At 39.4% G+C, this 20464-nt stretch overlaps 2 protein-coding genes across 7 annotated transcripts in view; both read left to right on the top strand.

The window, feature by feature from the left end:
• myo9aa (myosin IXAa) overlaps positions 1-6166 on the top strand; it is a 110753-nt gene extending 104587 nt beyond the window's left edge. For all 6 annotated transcript variants that reach the window (XM_067581559.1, XM_067581494.1, XM_067581648.1 and 3 more), the window contains 9 exons: positions 1076-1137; positions 1402-1594; positions 1746-1874; positions 1999-2104; positions 2195-2326; positions 2538-2661; positions 3951-4159; positions 4267-4409; positions 4544-6166. In XM_067581559.1, the coding sequence (XP_067437660.1) occupies positions 1076-1137; positions 1402-1594; positions 1746-1874; positions 1999-2104; positions 2195-2326; positions 2538-2661; positions 3951-4159; positions 4267-4409; positions 4544-5037 (1592 nt within the window). In that variant the 3' untranslated portion in view covers positions 5038-6166. The remainder of the gene's footprint in view (positions 1-1075; positions 1138-1401; positions 1595-1745; positions 1875-1998; positions 2105-2194; positions 2327-2537; positions 2662-3950; positions 4160-4266; positions 4410-4543) is intronic.
• Positions 6167-9784: 3618 nt separating this feature from the next.
• Positions 9785-18567, top strand: scamp2l (secretory carrier membrane protein 2, like). Its single transcript, XM_067581207.1, has 9 exons — positions 9785-9973; positions 10724-10801; positions 10923-11009; positions 12109-12226; positions 12326-12454; positions 13828-13987; positions 14440-14541; positions 15125-15242; positions 16522-18567. Exons 1-9 carry the CDS (start codon positions 9917-9919, stop codon positions 16675-16677), a joined length of 1005 nt encoding a protein of 334 aa, XP_067437308.1. The 5' UTR covers positions 9785-9916; the 3' UTR covers positions 16678-18567.
• The last annotated feature ends 1897 nt before the right edge of the window (positions 18568-20464 follow it).

Raw genomic sequence — 20464 nt, 5'->3', positions numbered from 1 at the left:
GCTATTTTCTGTTATTAAAATATATTAGTGCTGAAACGGATGGACAGGAATAGACATCAATTTTATTTATCGAGTAATTGTTTTACTCATTTATCAAGAACAAAATCTCAATATTTGCTAGTTCCAGTTTCTATAATGTTGGGATTTGCTTCTTTTCTGTGTTTTATATCATTTTAAATTAAATATCTTTGGGTTTTGGACTGTTGGTCAGACAAAACAAGCAATTTGACAACCTTAGGAGCCAGAAACCTTATTCAGTATTTTTCAATGGTTTTTAGACAATTAATAAATTAACTGGGAAAACTAATGAAAATATTGGTCAGTTACACCATAAAATGTACGTAACATTGAAATTGAAATATGTGTCATCTGACATTTAGAGGAAAATCTTGTGATGGATAGTTTGATTGTCACAGTATTAGTTTGACTTAGCTTGACTTAACAAGAACATATTTAAAATAAAGCTCCAATTCACTCATTAAACAGTACATACTAATCATTTTTAGTCTTTTTTTAGTTGTATAATTTCACCAAATAAGACACAAACACACACAAACCACTAGCAGTGTTGGGATGTAACAAACACCAGAATATTAGTTGTACGATTATATTAATTTACCCTCAGACAGTGTGTTGTATAGTAAATTGCTTTTCAGGCCATATCTTTGTGACGGCGCAGACAAACACTCTTCTTCACAAAGCCATTCTCATGAACTAGTACCCGCTCAAGTAACACACACACACACACACACTCACACACACTCCATGTCTATGGCCGAGCTGTGTTCAGTCTGGCCTCTGAGAGCGCGCCCCGCCCTCTCTCCCTCCTCAGCCCTAATCAGATTGTTTTCAACTGGACTCATGGGGTCTGCGGCTCCGTCTCTCCAGAGATTTCTCCACACAGTTTGTCCTTTCTTCGCACAGGATGTTTTCTTCTTGCCAGCCAATGCTGCTTTGGTCTCTCAAGCGATAACATTTTTTCTTTGTCTGATCTTTTGCTGAATAATGAGGAGGCATTGCCTTTCTGTGGATACTGGGAATGACCTGTTTGATTTCTCTGGCTGTGTTTATCCAGTGTGCCGGTACGCCTGCCACAGAAAGTGCTGCCAGAAGATGACCACTAAATGCAGTAAGAAGGTGAGTCGGCCATATTGTGCACACGCACAATAAAGTCCCATGACATTAATTGTGTTACTGTGGGTTTGTATACAGTAGCTAGTGTTATTCCTGCCACCTAATACGCTGGCTGTGAGAGCTGAGAATATTTTTGTTTGGAACATTAGCAACTTTTGAATGCATTTTAAAACACTGGTGTTTATTACTGTGTGCATGCATCTATATGTAAATGCTCAACATGTCCAAAAGTTTATGAGAGTTTATTACGTTTGTGTCTGTGAACAGTTTGACCCGGAGCTTTCCTCCAGACAATTTGGAGTGGAAGTTTCTCGTCTGACAAATGACGAGAGGACGGTGCCCCTGTTTGTGGAGAAACTTATCAACTACATTGAGATGCATGGCCTCTACACTGAGGGGATCTACCGGAAATCTGGCTCCACCAATAAAATCAAAGAACTCAAGCAGGGACTCGACACAGGTAATTTTGTGAAAGAGTTGCTAAAAAAACATTGTTAATAGGTGAGCAATGCCAGCTGGGTATTACAGCTGAGAAACAGCTGTGGGAAAGATTTAAAAGTGAATACTAAGTGTCGGTTTGGTCTTTCTTCATTCTCCTGGTGGCCGTACAGATGTGGACAGCATGAATCTGGATGACTACAACATCCATGTCATCGCCAGTGTTTTCAAGCAGTGGCTGAGAGACCTGCCTAATCCTCTGATGACATTTGAGCTGTATGAGGAGTTTATACGTGCCATGGGTAAGAGCCCAACATGTCAAAGTGTTAGATTTAAGCTGCTTCACACCGGAGATTCTGTCCACAATAACAAATTGTGAATAGCAGAAGATGAATGGTGATTTATCTTGTGGAAATGCTTTTCCAGGTTTGCAGGATAAAAAGGAAATGATCAGAGGGGTATATTCAGTTATTGACCAGCTAAGCAGAACTCACCTGAACACCTTGGAACGACTCATATTTCATCTTGTCAGGTAATAAAAAAATGTGCTCTTATGAAACGTATGAACTTTAAATCATTTCCGGTACAGTAAACTATATTAATACTGAAATCATGCTTTCAGGATTGCCTTGCAAGAGGACACAAACCGTATGTCAGCTAACGCCTTGGCTATAGTGTTTGCTCCCTGCATCCTGCGCTGTCCTGACAGTATCGATCCACTGCAGAGCGTCCAGGACATTAGCAAAACCACAGCGTAAGAATACACTCACTGGAATCTCAATCAAAGAAATTCTGCACCTTTGCCTTAGAGAAAATAAAAGGCACAAAGTGTACAAATACTCTGTAGATAAGGGTTTATTTTTTTGGGGTGACTTATTATGAACTCACTTTTTTTTTTCGGTGTGTTAGCACAAAATATTTCCAGTCCTTCTGAAGTGTTTTTGTCTCTTGCTGCTTCTCCATAGGTGTGTAGAACTTATCATTTGTGAACAGATGAATAAGTACAAAGTACGACTAAAGGACATCAATACCCTGGAGTTTGCTGAGAATAAGGCCAAGTGCAGACTGACCCTCATCCGACGGTCGATGGTAAAATCAAATAACATGACTAACCCCGCTGTTATCAAACCAGATTATTCACACCTAAGCATTTGTTATGAATTATTTATTTACAGTGACTCACTGCTAAAACTAACTGACTTGGCTATCCTAAAAAGCTCCTTCAGTACTGTGCCACCCCTGATTTCCTCCTCTGTAAGCTGTTGTTCTCCTCTCCAGATACTCCTCCCTAACCTGTCCTTTCCTTTACCCAGAAACCCGTACTAATAGCTGTTAGATTTATGAGCATAGCGCGCACTATGGTATGTATACACACACACCATGGATTACATAAACCATCATCCAGTGGTGATGTTGTTGTGGTACCGATCACTGCACAGTCTCGTCTCTTCAAATATTAATGTCTGTCTTCTCTCATCCCCAAAAGCATGAGTCATTAGTCTTTGCTTCTGTTTTTTTGTTTTCTCTCCATCCATGTCTCTACTACTTTGTCAGGCTGTATCCTGTAGCTGTGTCTTGTGGATGAAAGTTATTGACATTATGCAATCATGCAATTGCTTCTAGTCATAGTTACATTATGCTGTATAGAGTATGAACCATAAATACATAACTTAAAGTCTTTAAAAGCTTTAAAAATGTTCAGCTTTTTAGAAAATGCTGCCTGGAATGCTTACATCTTAAACTAATTTGAATTATAAAATAGGAAATTGAATTATGTAATTTACTTTTGTCATATCTTCTTCTTGGTAAATTGTGGACAGAGATCATAAATAACTTGTTTTCTCAATAACTCTTGTGGGAATCTCATTGTAAATATCTATAGGCGACAATTTTGTCACTATTAGCATCACTTTTAAGAACAGATGAAAGATTCCTACTTAAACATGTGCATCATTTGCCACTCAGCTAGAAGAAACTATATTGATGCAGCAAACCAGTTGCTAGAATTGACAGACCTTGATACAGTGCTGCACTGTTAAAACTCCTCATATGACCTTCGGGAACACGGCATTACTGAATCCTATTCTTTTTGCTTCTCACTTTTTGCGCTATGCAGCCAAATGCAGCTAAAAAGGTAAAGCTTGTGTAAAGTTGTGCTGTATTTGTATGTGGCTTTGAGTCTTTTAGTATACTGTTTTTAAGCTTGGCTGGTCATTTTATGTGGTTCAGACACCGCATGTCTGAGTGGGTAGCTGTTTGGTAAAAGTGGTAAAATGTATATGGTGACATCACTGTTCTCATTTAGTGCTACTTTTTATAGACCACGAATATGTTATTCACATTAGTGAGAAGACGTCTGCCCTTGATATGTTTCACAGGGAAAGGGCCACGTACAGCGACTAAGCTACCACACACCCTCGCCTCCAGTCAGTCCACGGCTACCCCCTGTGACAGACGCTGTGATAGAAGAGAGTGGGGGTGAAGAGGGAGCGGACTCGTTTTCCGAAATCTCAGAGCATCAGCAAGCAGCCATGCAGCAGGAAGAGAGAGTGTTGACAGAGCAAATTGAAAGCCTGCAGAAAGAGAAGTAAACACATTCGCTACGCTTAAAAAGTGCATTGAATTTACAAAAAATGCCTTTACAGAGTTGTGTGTATTCTCACTGATCTGGATAATGTTTTGCTTGCTCTGCAGAGAGGAGTTGACTTTCGAGATGCTGACTTTGGAGCCACGAGCATCAGATGATGAGACTCTGGAGTCAGAGGCCTCTATCGGTACAGCTGATAGCTCTGAAAACCTCAATGTGGACTCTGAGGGAACCATATCTGACTTCTGTGGTATGTCACAATAAATAAACATAACTTGCTCATCTTGTTTTCCATGTAGAGCCTATGTATAATAATATTCCAGGTCAAAAAACAACAAAAAAAATGCATTAAACTTTAACTTATGTCTTTGCATACCCATGCAGAAAGAGGTCCAGTATTGACTTCCCCCTGGCCTCGGAGATCTGACGGGAAGAGCCCCCGACACCGCGCTCTCAGACGGCAGCCTGACTCCCTGGACTCTGTGGACTCTTGCTCCACCGTTTCATCCTACTCCTCCTCATCACACTTTAACGCATCGTCGTCCTCTTCCTCCGCCACCACCCGGCGCTTTCGATTCCACTCCAAATCTCCCTCCTTAGGCTCAGGACCGGCCCAGGCTCAGGCCGCGAACGCCTCACAAGCCTCTCGCTCAGACTGCATAGACAGTAGCCCTACAGTAGAGCCGGAAGGCGCTTATGACGAAAGGCCCCAGTTTACCAGCCGAGGCACCTTCAATCCAGAGAAAGGCAAACAGAAACTTAAAGGGGCCAAGCATTCAACCCTGAGGCACACCAGAGAAGGCGGTGGACACAGCAGGGACCCACCAGACCTACCGCAGCAGCTGGTATTGTATGGCAGTAATGAATTCATGGTATGAAGGACACTGGGACACCAAAGCACTCCCTATTCAACTCCCTGGCAGGCATGTTCTCCATGGGAGGTAACACGATGGTCACTCCTCAAAGCACTCTTGCTTAGCCTTTCTTTGTTGAAATCTGCAGAGAATTGTCCCCAAGTGCCGTGTACAGTGTTTCCACCTCCAGAGGGGGGGAAGATGTTTGGCAGAGGGACAGGAATGAGTGGAAGGGCTCCTCTTCTGTGGACTAAACTGTCACCCAAGCTCTCACAGTGCCTTGGCAGCTCTTTACTCAGCGCCAAGAGGAGACACAGTGAGCAGGAGGACAGAGTAAAGGGAATGTTGGAATAAGCGAATGACCACTCAGCATCAGGGAATGTTACGGAGCTGGAAAGCTGAAGCAGTGTACCACAGTAAATAAGAAGAAACCAGGCAACATCAGGAGTCGCTGATGTTGTAGTGAACTTATAGCTCACAATTATTAGCTGCTTAATGAGTTTACAGTTCATAACAATCAGTGTAAACAGTGGTTGCTCTGTTATTACAAATGTATTTTTCCCTTACATTTATTTAATAAATTTTAATGTCACAGAAATTCTTTATAGCATATAATATACAGGTATAAATACTGTACAAAGCCGGAACACCAGCCTCTGCTGGGTAGTTGAAGTCAAATATTTATCTTTTTTTTTTTTTTTTTTTTTTGAGTATCTTGGACAGAGATGTACGGATTTGGGCAGTGGATGATTTATGTGTGTGTGCATGTGCCAAGCACTCATGAGTGACTGTACAGTACGTATGTGTGAGAACGAGAAAAAAAACCACTTCATGTGTTTTTAAAGTTTGTGCTGCTTTTTCCCTCTACAAGGGAAATACCGCCATCAAAGGGACCAAGTCAGCTGGTGTGTATTCCAGCCAAGGGGATCCCAGCTCTGTAAAGAATGTCGGATGTGTATAAAATCCCTGCATTCACTGCTTAACAGCCATACAACAGTTGTAATGTACAGTACAGTTCATATGTACAGTATAGTGAACAAAAATGCCATTCTATTCTTAAAATCTATTGTTGCCCCCCCCACTCCCAAATCCTTCTCCACCTCCTGTCTCTGAAGTGTTTGCTCAATAGCAACCAAGCAAGAACATAAAACCATCATGTCTTCTGTCTTTATTATTGATAATGTTTATGTTTTTGTCATTTTGGGTGTGTTCTTCCATGTTATCAGTTATTTAGGGTTATGTCAAAGTAGTTGACCCTTTTTGTAGTTTGCGAATTTTGAAACAATGAGGAAAAACTCCCGTACACTTCTTCTATTCCAGCAGTAAGCGACCCAGTGTGCGGGAGTTTTTCCTCATTGTCTCAAGTTGTGCTTTCCTCCAACACACCTCTCGCATATTCAGTTGTGCAGAGATTTTATGCCTCCGTGTCGGTGACAGCCGTGGCCGGAGGTATTATGTTTTCAGACTGTCCCTCCGTCCATCCCATTCTCATGAATGCAATATCTTCAAATATCGCATTCACGAGGGAACGGGGTATTTATTTATCAAGGAATTTCTTCAAATTTGGCACAAACGTCCACTTGAACTCAAGAATGAACTGATTAGATTTTGGCGGTCAAGGGTCACCGTGACCTTACGTTCATCCCGTTCTCGTGAACACGATATCTCAGGAACGCTTAGAGGGAATTTCATTATATCTGGCACAAATGTCCACTTAGACTCAAGGATGAACTGATTAGTATTTGATGGTCAAAGGTCACTGTAACCTCACAAAACACATTTTTGGCCATAACTCAAGAATTCATACGCTAGCTATGACAAAGTTTCTTACAAATGTCTAATAGAATAAAATGATGAAGTGATGACATTTTATATCCAAACAGTCTCTAAGTGAAGACAGCATGTTTCTCACAGGAAATTATTCACTGGAATCATACATGTCATTATAGTGATAACTTCCATTTCCCCAGAAAATACACTTAATGCCTTTTATTAAATTCCTTCAAAGTCTTCACTACGGATATATTATGAGGCTGGACAGACATGGATGTAAACTCCAACTTTACTGATTGCGGAGGCATACAACCACAAGGCAGTATTTCTAGTTTTTACTAGTTTTGTGAATTTTGCAATTGCAGAGTAGATGGAGTATTGTACTTAAGTGAAAGTTAAGCACGGACACAAAAGTATTACCTGATCTAAGGCAAGAATTTGACATTATTAGAGGCCAGTTATAATGATCCAAGGCCAATAATTAATGATGCATCATTGCAAAACCAGAGAGAAACGTTCCCTGCTATAATGTTAAGGAAGAGAATAAATTGTCCTCTGAATCTTTCTGACTCTAATGCATATAAGATACTGTATTTTACACTCATTTGCACTTTTAGCAGCATACTTGAGCTCTCAGGAGACATTTTGGAATCCACTGTGGTCACAAGTGCAACCAACCTTTCTTAAAAAGAAAAAGTCTTCTTTCTTTACTTACATTTTGTGTATATTTGTTGCAAATACCTTCTCAGTCAGTAGCCCTGTGTTGTAGTGTCTCACTCTATTTCACAATCTTTGATAACTGTGGGATTCATGGTACAGTGTTAGCGCCTGAGCATTGCTTTAAGGATTCAAGGAAGTGAAATATGACCTAAGTTCAAGTCCAATTTTACATTTGTCCATCCTTCAGTTGTTACCTCTGTCCTGAAAAGTAATTTAATTGATGAGTAAGAGCCCATCTATCCACAGGTCATATCCTGCACATTATTTAATTATTACAAAAATGAAGGTCTATGAGTGGGGGCCCGTTTGGTAATGTGTAAAAACAGAAACTGGCTTTGTAATTACAGTCCATTAGGCAGCTTCTTAGCAGCCATTGAAACTCAACCTGTCTATTATATCGCTTAAAGAAAGCTGACAATTATTAACTTTGCCACTAATCACGTCTTCCCAAATATTTATATTATATAGGTGATGAGACAAACAAAATGTCTACTGCTCTAACAGTAAGAGCAGTTGGGAAGCATCTCAAAGTTCAAGCATAAAGGGTTAAAATTATAACTATGAAATATAATGTCAGTAGGAGTAATAACATATTTTCCAGCCTTAGAGGGGATCAGAAGAGTGTGTGATTAAATCCCTCATCTATGACAAACAAAAAATACAACTAGAGCTCAGTTATGTACTCTGAAGCCTGTACCACGAAGCAGGATTTGGGGTTTAGGTCATTTCAGGTTTAACTCTGGTTTTCAGGGTTGCGGCGGTGGTTCACTTCTTACCGGGGAACATCCTCATGGTACATTAAACTGAACAGGTAACCTGCTTAGCAGCGAAAATTTTTTTTCCTAGGGTGGCGAAGTCATGACCCACCCTACTCTACCTCTGATTGGCTAGTAGTCGTTGCCATCGTTGGTTTGGTTGGTTAGGTTTAGGCATGAGGGATGAGATTGGTTGGGATTTAAGGTAAGAATATCATGGTAAGCCAATCAGAGGCAGAGTAGGGCGGGTCATGACTTCGCCATCCTAGTAAAAAAAAAAAAGTTGCGCTCCGAAGCAGGTTAATTTCAGAGGATCGGATCTCAACCTGTCAACACCCCAACCACTGACCAATCAGATCACTGGAAAAAAAGAGTCATCATTCCTACAGGATCCCGACATGGACAAAAGTCCTGAGTTCACAATAAAGTGACAAGTAAAAAAGAGCAATTTATATTTTTATATGTCAATAGAAACATTTTACTATTCCAGACTTTCTATTTCCACTTAAAAAAAAAAAAAAAAAAAAAAAAAACAGCTCCTAACAAACGGGTAGCTCGTTTACGACACTAAACACATAATGAAGATTTTACATTTTAATCATTCAAAATTAATTTTATCCCAGGAGTGATATCTGACAGTGTGGATGATTTTACACTCTGATTCCATCTCTGCAACTCAGAATAACATGAGACAACAGAGTGATCATAACTGGAAATAAAAACGAAGGATTGTCTTTTATTAGAAACAAATAATCCACACACTGTTAATTGGCTCCCATGATTATAAATGCAACATTTGGGTCAGATAGATCTCATCAGTCCTTAACTACTTTTCCACTCTTTGCTTTGGTAGCAGAAACAGTCTGACATTACTTTTAAGTATTTCATGTGCACGACATATTCATCATCCAACTAAATAGCAAAAATACTTCTTCTATGGTCATATATAATAATACCTACATGTATTTAAAGCCTTGCTTCGTAGTACAGACCTCAGGTCCGGACTACATTCAGGTGTCTTTGTTTATCGGGAATTTATAGAATTCTTCCGTCTCGTTGTGTTAGGATGAAGCATAGACTGTATATAAAGATATATTACATACAGTCTATGGGATGAAGGGAGGATGTGCATAAATCAGATTTCAAGGTCTACAAGATAAGTTATTAGCCTCAAATGTATTGGAACTATATGTATTGTTATGAACCTTAGTTACCATGTTTTCAATTTTATGTTTGCTGACTAAACGTTTGCAAACATGTAATTTACCTATGTGTACCAAACGTCCAACAGCACCTGAAGGCATCATAAGTGCGTTTTAAGACATTAAATAAAGTTTTTTAAAAAGCACTTTCTACATTTACCACAATAAATTGGATTGTATTTTAAGACATACGCGAATGGGCTGACTTCAAACAGTCACGAGAACCGCACATTTGAAACCAAGTGACATTATTTTTTTTAGAAATAAAGACGGACTCATTAGAAATGACTCGCGTCAACCTCCGGTGACGCTGTCCACCTATCGAGTGACGCATGCGCAGAGGCTCACAGCACCATCAGGATCAACAGGAGCAGCAGCAGCAGCAGCCGCCGCCGTCGTTTAGATAGGAGCTGTCGTTTTGTTTATTTCAAACAAAATAACATTTTCTCAACGATGTCGGGATTTGACAGCAACCCCTTCGTCGATCCAGTGGACGTAAATCCCTTTCAGGTGTGACTGTCGTATTGTTTTCTGTGTGTGAACCTAGTTTAAGGCTGTAAAAGATATGCTGCAACCAAAACCTGTTTGGTTGGTTGCTGGGTTTGGCCTCAGCATTTCCTGGCTAAGAATTGAAACTAGCATAAAGTGTGACTCATTATAGTCTAATTGCTGGCTATTTTATGAGGATAATCTTGAAAAGAAAGGCGTTGAAGGTGTGCAGGAGCTGTTGACTCACCTGCGCAGGTAAGCATAGCAGCGAACAGGTGCCAGCTGATATTCAACCACCAACTGTGACTCCTCCTCAACACGCCATTGAAAGAAACCAGAAGATTGATTTTGTAATCCCCGAGGGGAAATGGTGGTTATTGGCGCAAGAAATAGGCTATCCTTTGTAGCTTTCATCTCTACAAGGGCTTGTTCTTGTTTTTTGTTTTGGTGATCCCATCCCAGTGTTTTCAGATCTAATAGTTTTTGATGACATGCATGTATGTCTTTTCGACATATTTCCTTAAAGGCAGATCAACTTTTGTTTGTTCAAACCCAAGAAATTGTGGTTTAACTGAGACGAAAGTGCTCCGGGGCCAAGAGTCTATGAATAGTTAATGAGGTGTGAGACAATCCAGCAGTCAAGTTTTCTTCCTGGACTGGTTGGGACTCTCTCAGCCACTGCTTACTCCACACCTAACTCTAAATAAAGACTTCCAAGGGCCTCTCAACAATACAATGGTAACATCAAGTTATGTTTGATCTCCTTTTCAGGATGCCTCAGTCACACAAGCCACCAGCAGAGCCACTGAAAGCATCGGGGAGTTCAACCCGTTCTCTGCAACTGAAATGGTACAGTACGCTTCTTTGGTTTTGTCACATTTTTACATGTATACTAATGTAATGTGTAGTTGTTCTATCATTGAGGGGACACTTAGTGATTATTAAAAAGCACTTTCAATCTGTTTCACAGGGAAAAAACTCTGACACGACCATCCCCATCTCTGCTGCCTCATCTCAACCTGCCATACTACAGACCTCTGTGGAGCAAAGTGCACAAGTGAGTAAGACAAACACACACAAATGAAGGACATTAAATAAGCAGATGTGAAATTACATTTAAAGGATAGGTTCACAATTTTTCAAGGCTGTCTTAAAACAACAGTCAGGTGTCCATATGAACAGTGAAACAGGTTTTCCTCGCTGTAATCATTCTTCCTGTTCATACTGGCTGTTAAAAGATCCCCTTCAAATGTGCTTTCAATGTAAGTGATGGAGACCAAAATCCACAGTATGCCCACACAGTTATTTTGTGCAAAAATGCGTTTCAAAGTTTATCTGAAGCTTATATGAGGCTTCAGCAGTCTGAGTTAGTCATATCAAGTGGATATCTGACACATTTACAGTCTTTTTAGCATCACATTCCCTCTTTGTGTTTCCCTGTTGAGCTGCGTTGGAAGTATAGTAACAAAAAGAGGGACTTTGGTACTAAAAAAGACTGTAATGTTGAAAGATATCTACTTGATTTGAGTCATTTGGATGGCTGAAGCTTCATATTAGCTTCAGATAAACCTTTAAATCCATCTTTGCACAGAAGGAGGCTTGTGAGGCTTGTTTTGTCCCCCATCATTTACATTATACAGTGCATTATGAAGGGATCTTCTAATAGTATTAACAGGAGGAATGATGAAAACAATAGATGAGGACAATAGTGTTTTGACTTACAGTTAGCTTCAGGTTAGAACTGACACAATTTGTTGATTAATTGATAAGTCAATAGACAGAAAATTGTCAACAGTTTTCATAATTGATAAATTGTTAAAAAAAAATCTTCAATTTACACCACTTTCTGGCATTATATAGGCTAAACAATTAATCTATTGAAAAAAGATAAACTGACAATTAAAATAACCGTTAGCCGCAGCTCTACTTCAGTTAATATTTATCTAATCAAGTGGGAACTGTGGGTAGTCAGTAGATCAAAACTGAAGGAGGAGGTGAAGTCTTACATGGCTGAATCAGGTATCAGCTTGATGCAACCTCTTGTGTAGTTCATGAATTTCCCATCTACAGGGAGGAAGAACCCTGCAGGGAGTTAAATATGATGCATTGACAATATTTAACGGTGTTTAAAGTGCAGCTCCTCTATCACCCACCAGGCAACTGTAAATGCTGGCCAGGCTAACCTGATCAAACAGCAGGAGGAGCTGGAGAGGAAAGCAGCTGAGCTGGAGAGGAAGGAGCAGGAACTACGGAACCAGGCATCAACCACAGGTGGTAAGTAGCTGCAGTTGTTATAAGTGACTGCACGTAGACTCATGTTGTTCATCTCAACAAAAAGAATTGATGTATAATTCGAAAATCTTTGTCTGTCAGCCAAAGAGAACAATTGGCCACCTCTTCCCAAGTTCTTCCCTGTGAAGCCGTGCTTCTATCAGGACTTTGAGCAGGAGATCCCAGACGACTACCGCAGGATCTGCAAGAGAATGTACTACCTCTGGATGTGTAAGTACCCCTGCAGGCAGTAGTTCCTCAATACTGGCCTCCTCACACAACACATTGGGTTGTTTGTGGACATCTTTAGGATAGCGTAGTTGACATCTGATGGTTTTGTATGTAAATGAACACATCTCCTTTTAAAACTCTGAATCAGTGATAATTTCAGATGCATGTATTAACATTTTCTTCTTTGTTATTGCCTTTGAGCTGAAGATGGACCAGTTTTACTGCAGAGTGCATTATTACATCTGCGTTTCCACATCATGACTTTAGGTTAACAAAATAATCATGACGTACAACATAACTATCTCTCTAATTGGCTAAAATATATTAATTCATTAATAGGCCATCAGAAAAACCCTGACAGATTTGACAATGACTTTACACATTTAATATTACAGATATAAAAACACACTGTTGTTGAATTTTGCTTTTTTTTTCATTAGAAGATGTTGAACATTTTTAACAGGTGAGGATAGGATGCCATTTTATAAGTCAAGTCAAGTCAAATTTATTTATATAGCACATTTCATATGGCAGGCGTAAACTCAATGTGCCTAAAAACAAGTAAAGATCATACATAACAAATATATTACATTAACATTACATATATAAAACAAATAAGATAAAACATAAAATAAGAAGATGTTACATATATAAAATCATATAAGACAGCATAAAAAAAATTAGAGGGTGAGAAGGTATTACAATACGTAAGTAAAAGAAATAACAATAATAATACTGTTTCTAAAAAGAAGGTTAATGGGTAAAACCTAACTAAAAGCTTGCGAAAAAAGATATGTTTTTAGTCTGCTTTTAAAGGAAGACACTGTTGTAACAGACCTGAGTTCATGTGGTAGGACCATAATGGTTGAAGGCACCGTGAGCTGATTTAGTATTTATTCTAGGTATGGTGAGGAGATCCTTTTATTTGATGATCTCAAGGGTCTATCTGGTGTGTATTCAGAGAGCATGTCAACAACGTAGGAGGGAGCTAGGCCGTTCATGGCTTTAAAAAAACAATAAGAAGTATTTTAAAATCAGTTCAGTAAGGAGCGGACATTGTTACAACCCAGCTCCACTCTTTTTAATATCCAGCAGAGGTCAGTCCACTCCACCGCTACCGGCAAACCCTTTCACGAATCACACATCCTACACATCAATACTGTCTCTCTTATCAATTAATTATTTGATCAAGATGTCATTCAGATCCAGTAATGCCTCTAAAACGGCACCAAAGATGATTTTATTAGAAAAATACACACAATTCTGTTTCTTTTCAAAAACAAAGTATTTTTTCCAGAGGACAATTTCTTTGACGGCACCTCCCATTCCACCATTGTTAGTCCCGCTCATGGGTTCTCTCTCTGTGTCTCCAGTCCACAGTGCCACTCTGTTCCTCAACGTGTTGGCCTGCCTGGCTTACTTCACTGCAGACTCTTCGCACGGTGTAGACTTTGGTCTTTCCATCCTCTGGTTCATCCTCTTCACCCCTGTGTCTTTTATCTGCTGGTACAGGCCTGTTTACAAGGCCTTCAGGTACACTACGCTGCTTAACTGGCCTTGTCCCAGTTTGTGAAATATGCTATGATTTGCATCACATTGCTTTTTAAATAGTTGGGCATTTTTGATTCAACATTTTTAATGAGTGTTTTCTCTAGACTTTTATCCTGGTCAGAGACGAGGAGCATCAGAAATAGTATTCACACCTTCACAGTTGAAGTAATATGAGAAAAATAATGTTTAGATTTTACAGTCTACTGTTTTGTTTCTTTGGTCTGGGAGGAACTTTCACCACATTATTTAGTAATGCACTGAAACACAAGCCTTTCATTTGAGGGTTTCAAAGTGCAGATACACTGTTGACAAATGTTTGTGACTTAAATATTTAATAGAGTATCTTTTCTAGTGAGTCTAATATCTATTACAAACCTCTTAAACACTATATAACATTAATAACATGCCTTTTGTGTGTCTGTTTTCCTCCCTAGGTCCGACAGCTCCTTCAGCTTCTTTTTCTTCTTCTTTGTCTTTTTCTTCCAAGTGGCAGTGTACGTCATCCAGACTGTGGGGATCCCCAGTTGGGGAAACAGGTCAGTGGGAACCTTTCTTAACTGAATCATCATCATCATCTGCATGTTGAGTGAAAGCCTGAATGTGTGGGGTAAATGCATGAGACAGTTTTTCATTGCTTACATGGGTTGTCTGTTGTCATTAGTAAGAATGAAACATATGCATTCAGCTTTGGGTAGCTTCATAGTAAATGTGGGTATGCACGGGTCCTTGTGTTTCTTCATTCAAACCTGTGTGTGTTTGTGTGTGTGTGTGTGTGTATTCTGGCCTGTATCTCCTCTCTTGCGTCTCTTCGACAGATTCCTGCTGCCCTAACTTGTCAGGGGTGCTGCTTTGTAAGTGTGTGGAACTTTTCTCTTTGGGTTTCTTTTTTCTATTTCATATAATATAATAATATTTCAGTTTTCCATCATTCGGATTTTCAAGCTTCATGCTTTTCCATTAGTCACTGGTGGAGGATATGATGTTGGCTCATTTCTTTTTCATTCATTAATTTACAGTACTTTTCTTTAATGACTGTTTGTATACTGTACAGTACTCACTTACTGTAGAGGAAATGTGAAATGACACATGGTTGTGTTTATATGACTCTGTTGTTGACAGTGGATGGATTGTGTCCATCAGCATGATCGGCAAAAACTTGGCTGTGGCCGTGGTTATGATGGTGGTGGCCGGTTTTTTCACCGTGAACGCCGTCCTGGGCGTCATCCTACTGAAAATGGTATGCTAATATAACAGTCGAGCTACTCAGATGTGTATTTTGCAGATAACCTGGTTACCATTTAAATATTAACCAGTAGAGTTTAATATGTCATGTGTCTCTGGGTAGGTAACATTACCCCCATTTGTGAATATGCAGTCTACACATGCTGGAAGGTTGCAGTAAAATTAAAGATAGTGATAGATAAACAGTGCCTTGTAATTAATTGCACTTGCCTAAAATAGAAAGTCAAACATGGCACGACATACATACTGTATATAAACATGGGTATTTTTGCTGTGGCTTCTTGTTGCTTATTTTGACTCCAACTCAGTGAGGGTGCGTGCAGATCAGAGAGAAACATAACCAGAGAAACTAAAAATAGTGGTGACAAAAACTTCCAACATCAGCTGCAATGAAAGGGCATCTTAGACAGCACAGGGAATATGTGAATTAGGAAGCTGTTGATAGTTTATAAAGGTGCAGAAACTCTCAAAAAAGGTCAGCAAGCTGGGCCTCCAGACAATTTATTTGAAAGACTTGACCTCAACATAGCACACCACAAGGGTGGTGAATGAGAAAAGGAAACAGAGACACAAAATGAACAATTACAGTATATATTTTCTGTGATTTTTGGGCAGACTCTAGTACACTATGGTCAGTGTATGAAGCCTTTATTTCATTTAACCAGCGAGTCTGTGCTCTATGTGGAATCTGAAGACCATGTGGCCTTTCATTCTCTTCCAAAAATGTGTTTTTTAGCTGTCCACACCTGCCAAATATCATTTCTAAAACTACAGAAAGCATATGCTTCCACCAAGGTTGAATAACAGAAAATGTTAAATTCTTTTCATTCCGAACTGCATGTGGATCCAGATCTGCAATAAAATACATGCGTGCCAGAGAAAACAGCAGAAGCATTTAGAAAATGCCCAAAAAATAACTGTCTTGCAATAGTAGCAAATCTTAAAAAGAAAATCCTGCATCCGCGCCTTCATGTAGTTCAGCTTGAAAGGTCATTACTTGTTTCTTTGCCCATGGCATAACTTTCCACACTATTGGATTGAAAGCTGTGGCATTAACAAAGATGTGACCAAAAATGCAGCAGCCATGGCTTGCCTGTTCAGAAGCCATTAAACACAATTTTCACAATTTGCTCTGCTTTTCCTCACTTTGAAAATCCCTCTAAGGTGCAGGTTCCAAGTGAGAGTCGACAGATTTTTCACTAACAGGTGTGACTTCTTCTGATTTATAAACCTGTCACTGACCTAACCTGTCTCCCTCTTCCCTATTCACCAAGGTTCACTCGAAGTACAGAAGGACAGGTGCCAGCTTCACTAAAGCCCAGCAGGAGTTCTCCCAGGGAGTCCTGACCAACCGAAACTTCCAGACTGCTGCAGCCAGCGCTGCCACTTCTGCTGCTCAGGGAGCCTTTGGCAGGCCCCAAGGAAACTAGGCCCTCCCCTACATCCTTGGTGACTCAGACTAGTCTTTTCTCTGATCAATGTACCAGATTAGTCTGAGCTCTCGTCATTGTTTTGGGGGGGGATGGGGGTGTGATTATTTATTGAAAAGCACCTAAAAAAAACAAATATCTTATAACCAGGAACAATCTTGTTGCTGCATATTTGTGGCTTATGGTCAACAGATCAGCCTAGTGAGGTGAACCCAATTCTCTCCATATATTCCACATATACACTTTTAAGGAGATTGTGGCACAGAAGACAAGCTCAAAGTCTTATACAAGCATGTAATGTCTATTTGCACTCCCCACTACTAATAATATAATATACAGCATGTTCAAATATCAGGCTATCAAAAGTTATTGTAGGTAATTACTAACTGAAGCTGAATTAGGAGGCAGGAGGCAAAGTGGGTATGACGAAAGAAATGTGCAACACCTCATCACAAAATAACTGAAATGCATTTAAAATTAGACAGATTAAGGGTATAAATATGAAAGTGTCCGAGGTGCACTGCTACAAAGAGCTGTGACCTAGTAAAGGTACATTTATTTAAATCCTGTCACTGTTAAAGTATTGGGACTTTTCTGTCCATCTCACTGTTAGTGTAGAGATAACACTCTGGGGCCTCAAAGATAAACACTGTGTGTAGAGTTTGGAATATATAAAAAAGCATATTTGACCTGAGAATGTTTTTCTGTCAATGAATGATGGATCCCTATAATGTATGTCTACATATTTTTGTCATTACAGCAGCATATAAAGCTTTACAGGGTAACCAGTCTTTAACTCTAACAAATGTTAATACATGGAGTACTTTATGGCGCTAAATTCTGATTGTTTCATAGTTCCTGTCTTCTCAGGCAATCAGACTAGTTGCCCTGTAAAATAAGATGCAGCCTGACGATTGTACGGAAGTGAGAAATGAAGGTTGTACTGTAACACAACATGTTGCACTACCGATGAACGGAGTTGCTGTTTGATTGTTGCTCACTGAATTTTATGTTTTCCCATGTGTATAATACTGTATAGGATAAGCTGATGATTAGTGAAGGGTGAAGGGATGAAGGATTTTCTTATTACTGTTTTAATCAGCTTTCTGGTTTAGATGAAGTGAGACAAAAAGCTCTTCAGATGGTCAATTGAAGACATGGTGTAACTGGGGCGTTGCATTTTAATTCATGTTGAGTTATAAAGATTACCATACTTCTGGTATTTCTGACATAATATGGAGCTTAGCCATGGTGAAAATGAAAGACAGGGTGCAGGTTTATTTATGTGATGTTACTGACATTAACTGAATTCAGGTGTATTTACCAAGGAAGAGTGCATTAATGAGCAGAAAGAACACACTGTTTATCTGTTGATTATACATTTGTTTGACTTTGCAACAGTAGGAATTGTATTGCAAACCAAAGTCACGTGTTACTGAATAGTCGCAGATAGTTTGTATTTTTTAGCAGCACCTACTTATTGCTAGGTATTAGCTTTTTCATATTTTTACTTGTGAATAGATTAAACTGTAAAATTCTAAAATCTTTTGTTGCTATAACACTGAATCACTGTTTAATTATAACCTCGGTGCCTTCAGCAGATCCTACCAATGTTTGTGTGGGGATTTTTTTTGCACAAGGCTGTTAGTTATTAGTGTTTTGTCTTATTTTTGTTTGTCTTTACATAAGGATTTGTTTTATGAAGTTTCTCCTTGATCAGAATGTGTATTAGGGTTTGTTGTATATACTGGGGATCTATTTAAAATATATTTACAGGAGGGGTATTGTTGGAAATCGGTTTTCAGTCTTAACAGTCAATAAATTGTTTGTTCTATTTTAAAGATTTGGACTGTGTTTAATACTGTTGGCTCATTAAAGATTTTTCATTTATCCTAAGTGTTTTGGCTACATGTAAAAACACATTTAGATAAGATCCATAAGGTACAAGATTTTTTTCGCATTACCTCACAATAAATTCTCTCACAATACTTTTCTTCTTCCATTCCTTCTGAACATATGTCTATTCCCAGTCTATTCCCAGTCTGGATCAGCTCATTGAATTTTACTTTGAACTGGGCATTAAGTATGCTGATATAGTACTACTGCTCAATAGGCATGGTCATATAATCAGTGAAAGTACACTTGTAAAATGCATTCTTAGATCAAGAGGTCTCTCCAGAAGAAAGCAGTACAGTAATCTGCAGGATGCTGTCGGTTTCATTCCTGACCAGTTACTGTACTCAGGACGACTGCACGGATACAGACGGATGTATTCTAAATGGAGAGAGTATGGCCTACGAGTAAGAAAAGAGGATGTCTCATGTGGCATATTGATCTGGCATATTGATTCTCATGATAAACTCAAGCCTTTTGCCCTCTGGAAACGCTGGAGAAATGGAATATAATATTCATAAGTATGTTTTAATTAGTGTATAAACACCTGAAAAGGGGGTTGAAGTTCTCAGGCACCGTGCCTGATTTCAGACATAGAGCAGTTTTAAATTCATATAATACTTCTCACAAATGAGCTCCTGACTTCTGTGGCATCAGCCAGGTCCAGGTAATGTATCCACCTCGATCAAGAGAACAGGAAGCAGGAGTCTGATGCACATGGCCAGAGGAGAAAGGCTACAGAGGATTACCAAGAGGAACTAAGTGAGAAAAGGAAAACCATCCAAGAGTTTTCTAAAAGTCTGGCCAGAGATGCAGACAGGTTTGCAGAAGAGGCTGATGAAATAGCTCATAAGTCAGCTCACAGTCGGCTCACAATCAAATGCTCTGAGGAGGGGCTACAAGGAAAAGCTGAGCTCAAGAACAATGAGGAGGAGATTGTGGACAAGGGAGAAGAGCTTAGATTAATGTTAACTAGTTCTTGTCTACACACAAACACACACACATCAAAATTATGTCTTGTTGAATCTGCAGTGCTAAAACAATCCATGCGATGGTGCTGGACACACACTGTTGTATTAGTGCCTTCACGAAATTTAATTTGTGTGCTAAATAAAGGAGGGCCATAATATCGACTGCATCAGAACCCATTCCTAAAAGTAAAGGCAGTACAAAGAAGAAAATAGTAACATGGAGGGATGATAAGTGTAAGGAAGCAGTGAGAAATAGAAATAAGTTTGTTTACATTAGTCAAAAGAACTCATAATTTTCAACATATGATTCAGTACAAGCAAGCCCAGGCAGTAGTAAGGAGGACAATAAGGACACACCGGAGAAAGTGATACAACTGGAAACACATCTCATTAGGAGAGGTATGGTGGATGATAAAAAAGGTGGGAGGGGAGAGGAGGGAGTGGAGTTACCCGGGTCTGACTGATGGAAATGAGACTGCAGTAACAAATAAGGAAAAGGCAGAGTTAATGGCAAACACTTCTGTTATGGTGCATATCTCCAATAATTTGTCTGAAGAAGGAAGAGGAGGCAGAGAGAAAACAATATCTGAAAACAGGGAGGCTTTATGTAGAAAAGATAGTATTGATGGTGAGCAAAATGCTCCTTTCAGCGTGGGAAAATTAAGAAAGGCCTCTCGATAAAACAAGAAAGGCTGCATCTGGTAAAGATGAAATAAATTATGGCATGTTAAAACATCTAAGTGTGGGAAGTCTGGAGAAATTATTGCTGCTGTATAACAAAGTGTGGGAAAAGGGAAGAATGCCAGGCAGCTGGAACGAGGCGATAATTATTCCAATAAGGAAACCTGGAAAAGATGCCAGCAGGCCTGGAAACTAAAGACCAAAAAATAAATGAGAGATAAATGAGAGGTTAATGTTCTTCT

Source organism: Thunnus thynnus, chromosome 1, assembly GCF_963924715.1.
Source record: "Thunnus thynnus chromosome 1, fThuThy2.1, whole genome shotgun sequence".
NCBI classification, from domain to species: Eukaryota; Metazoa; Chordata; class Actinopteri; order Scombriformes; family Scombridae; genus Thunnus; species Thunnus thynnus.
This window is presented reverse-complemented; position numbering and strand designations above follow the sequence as displayed.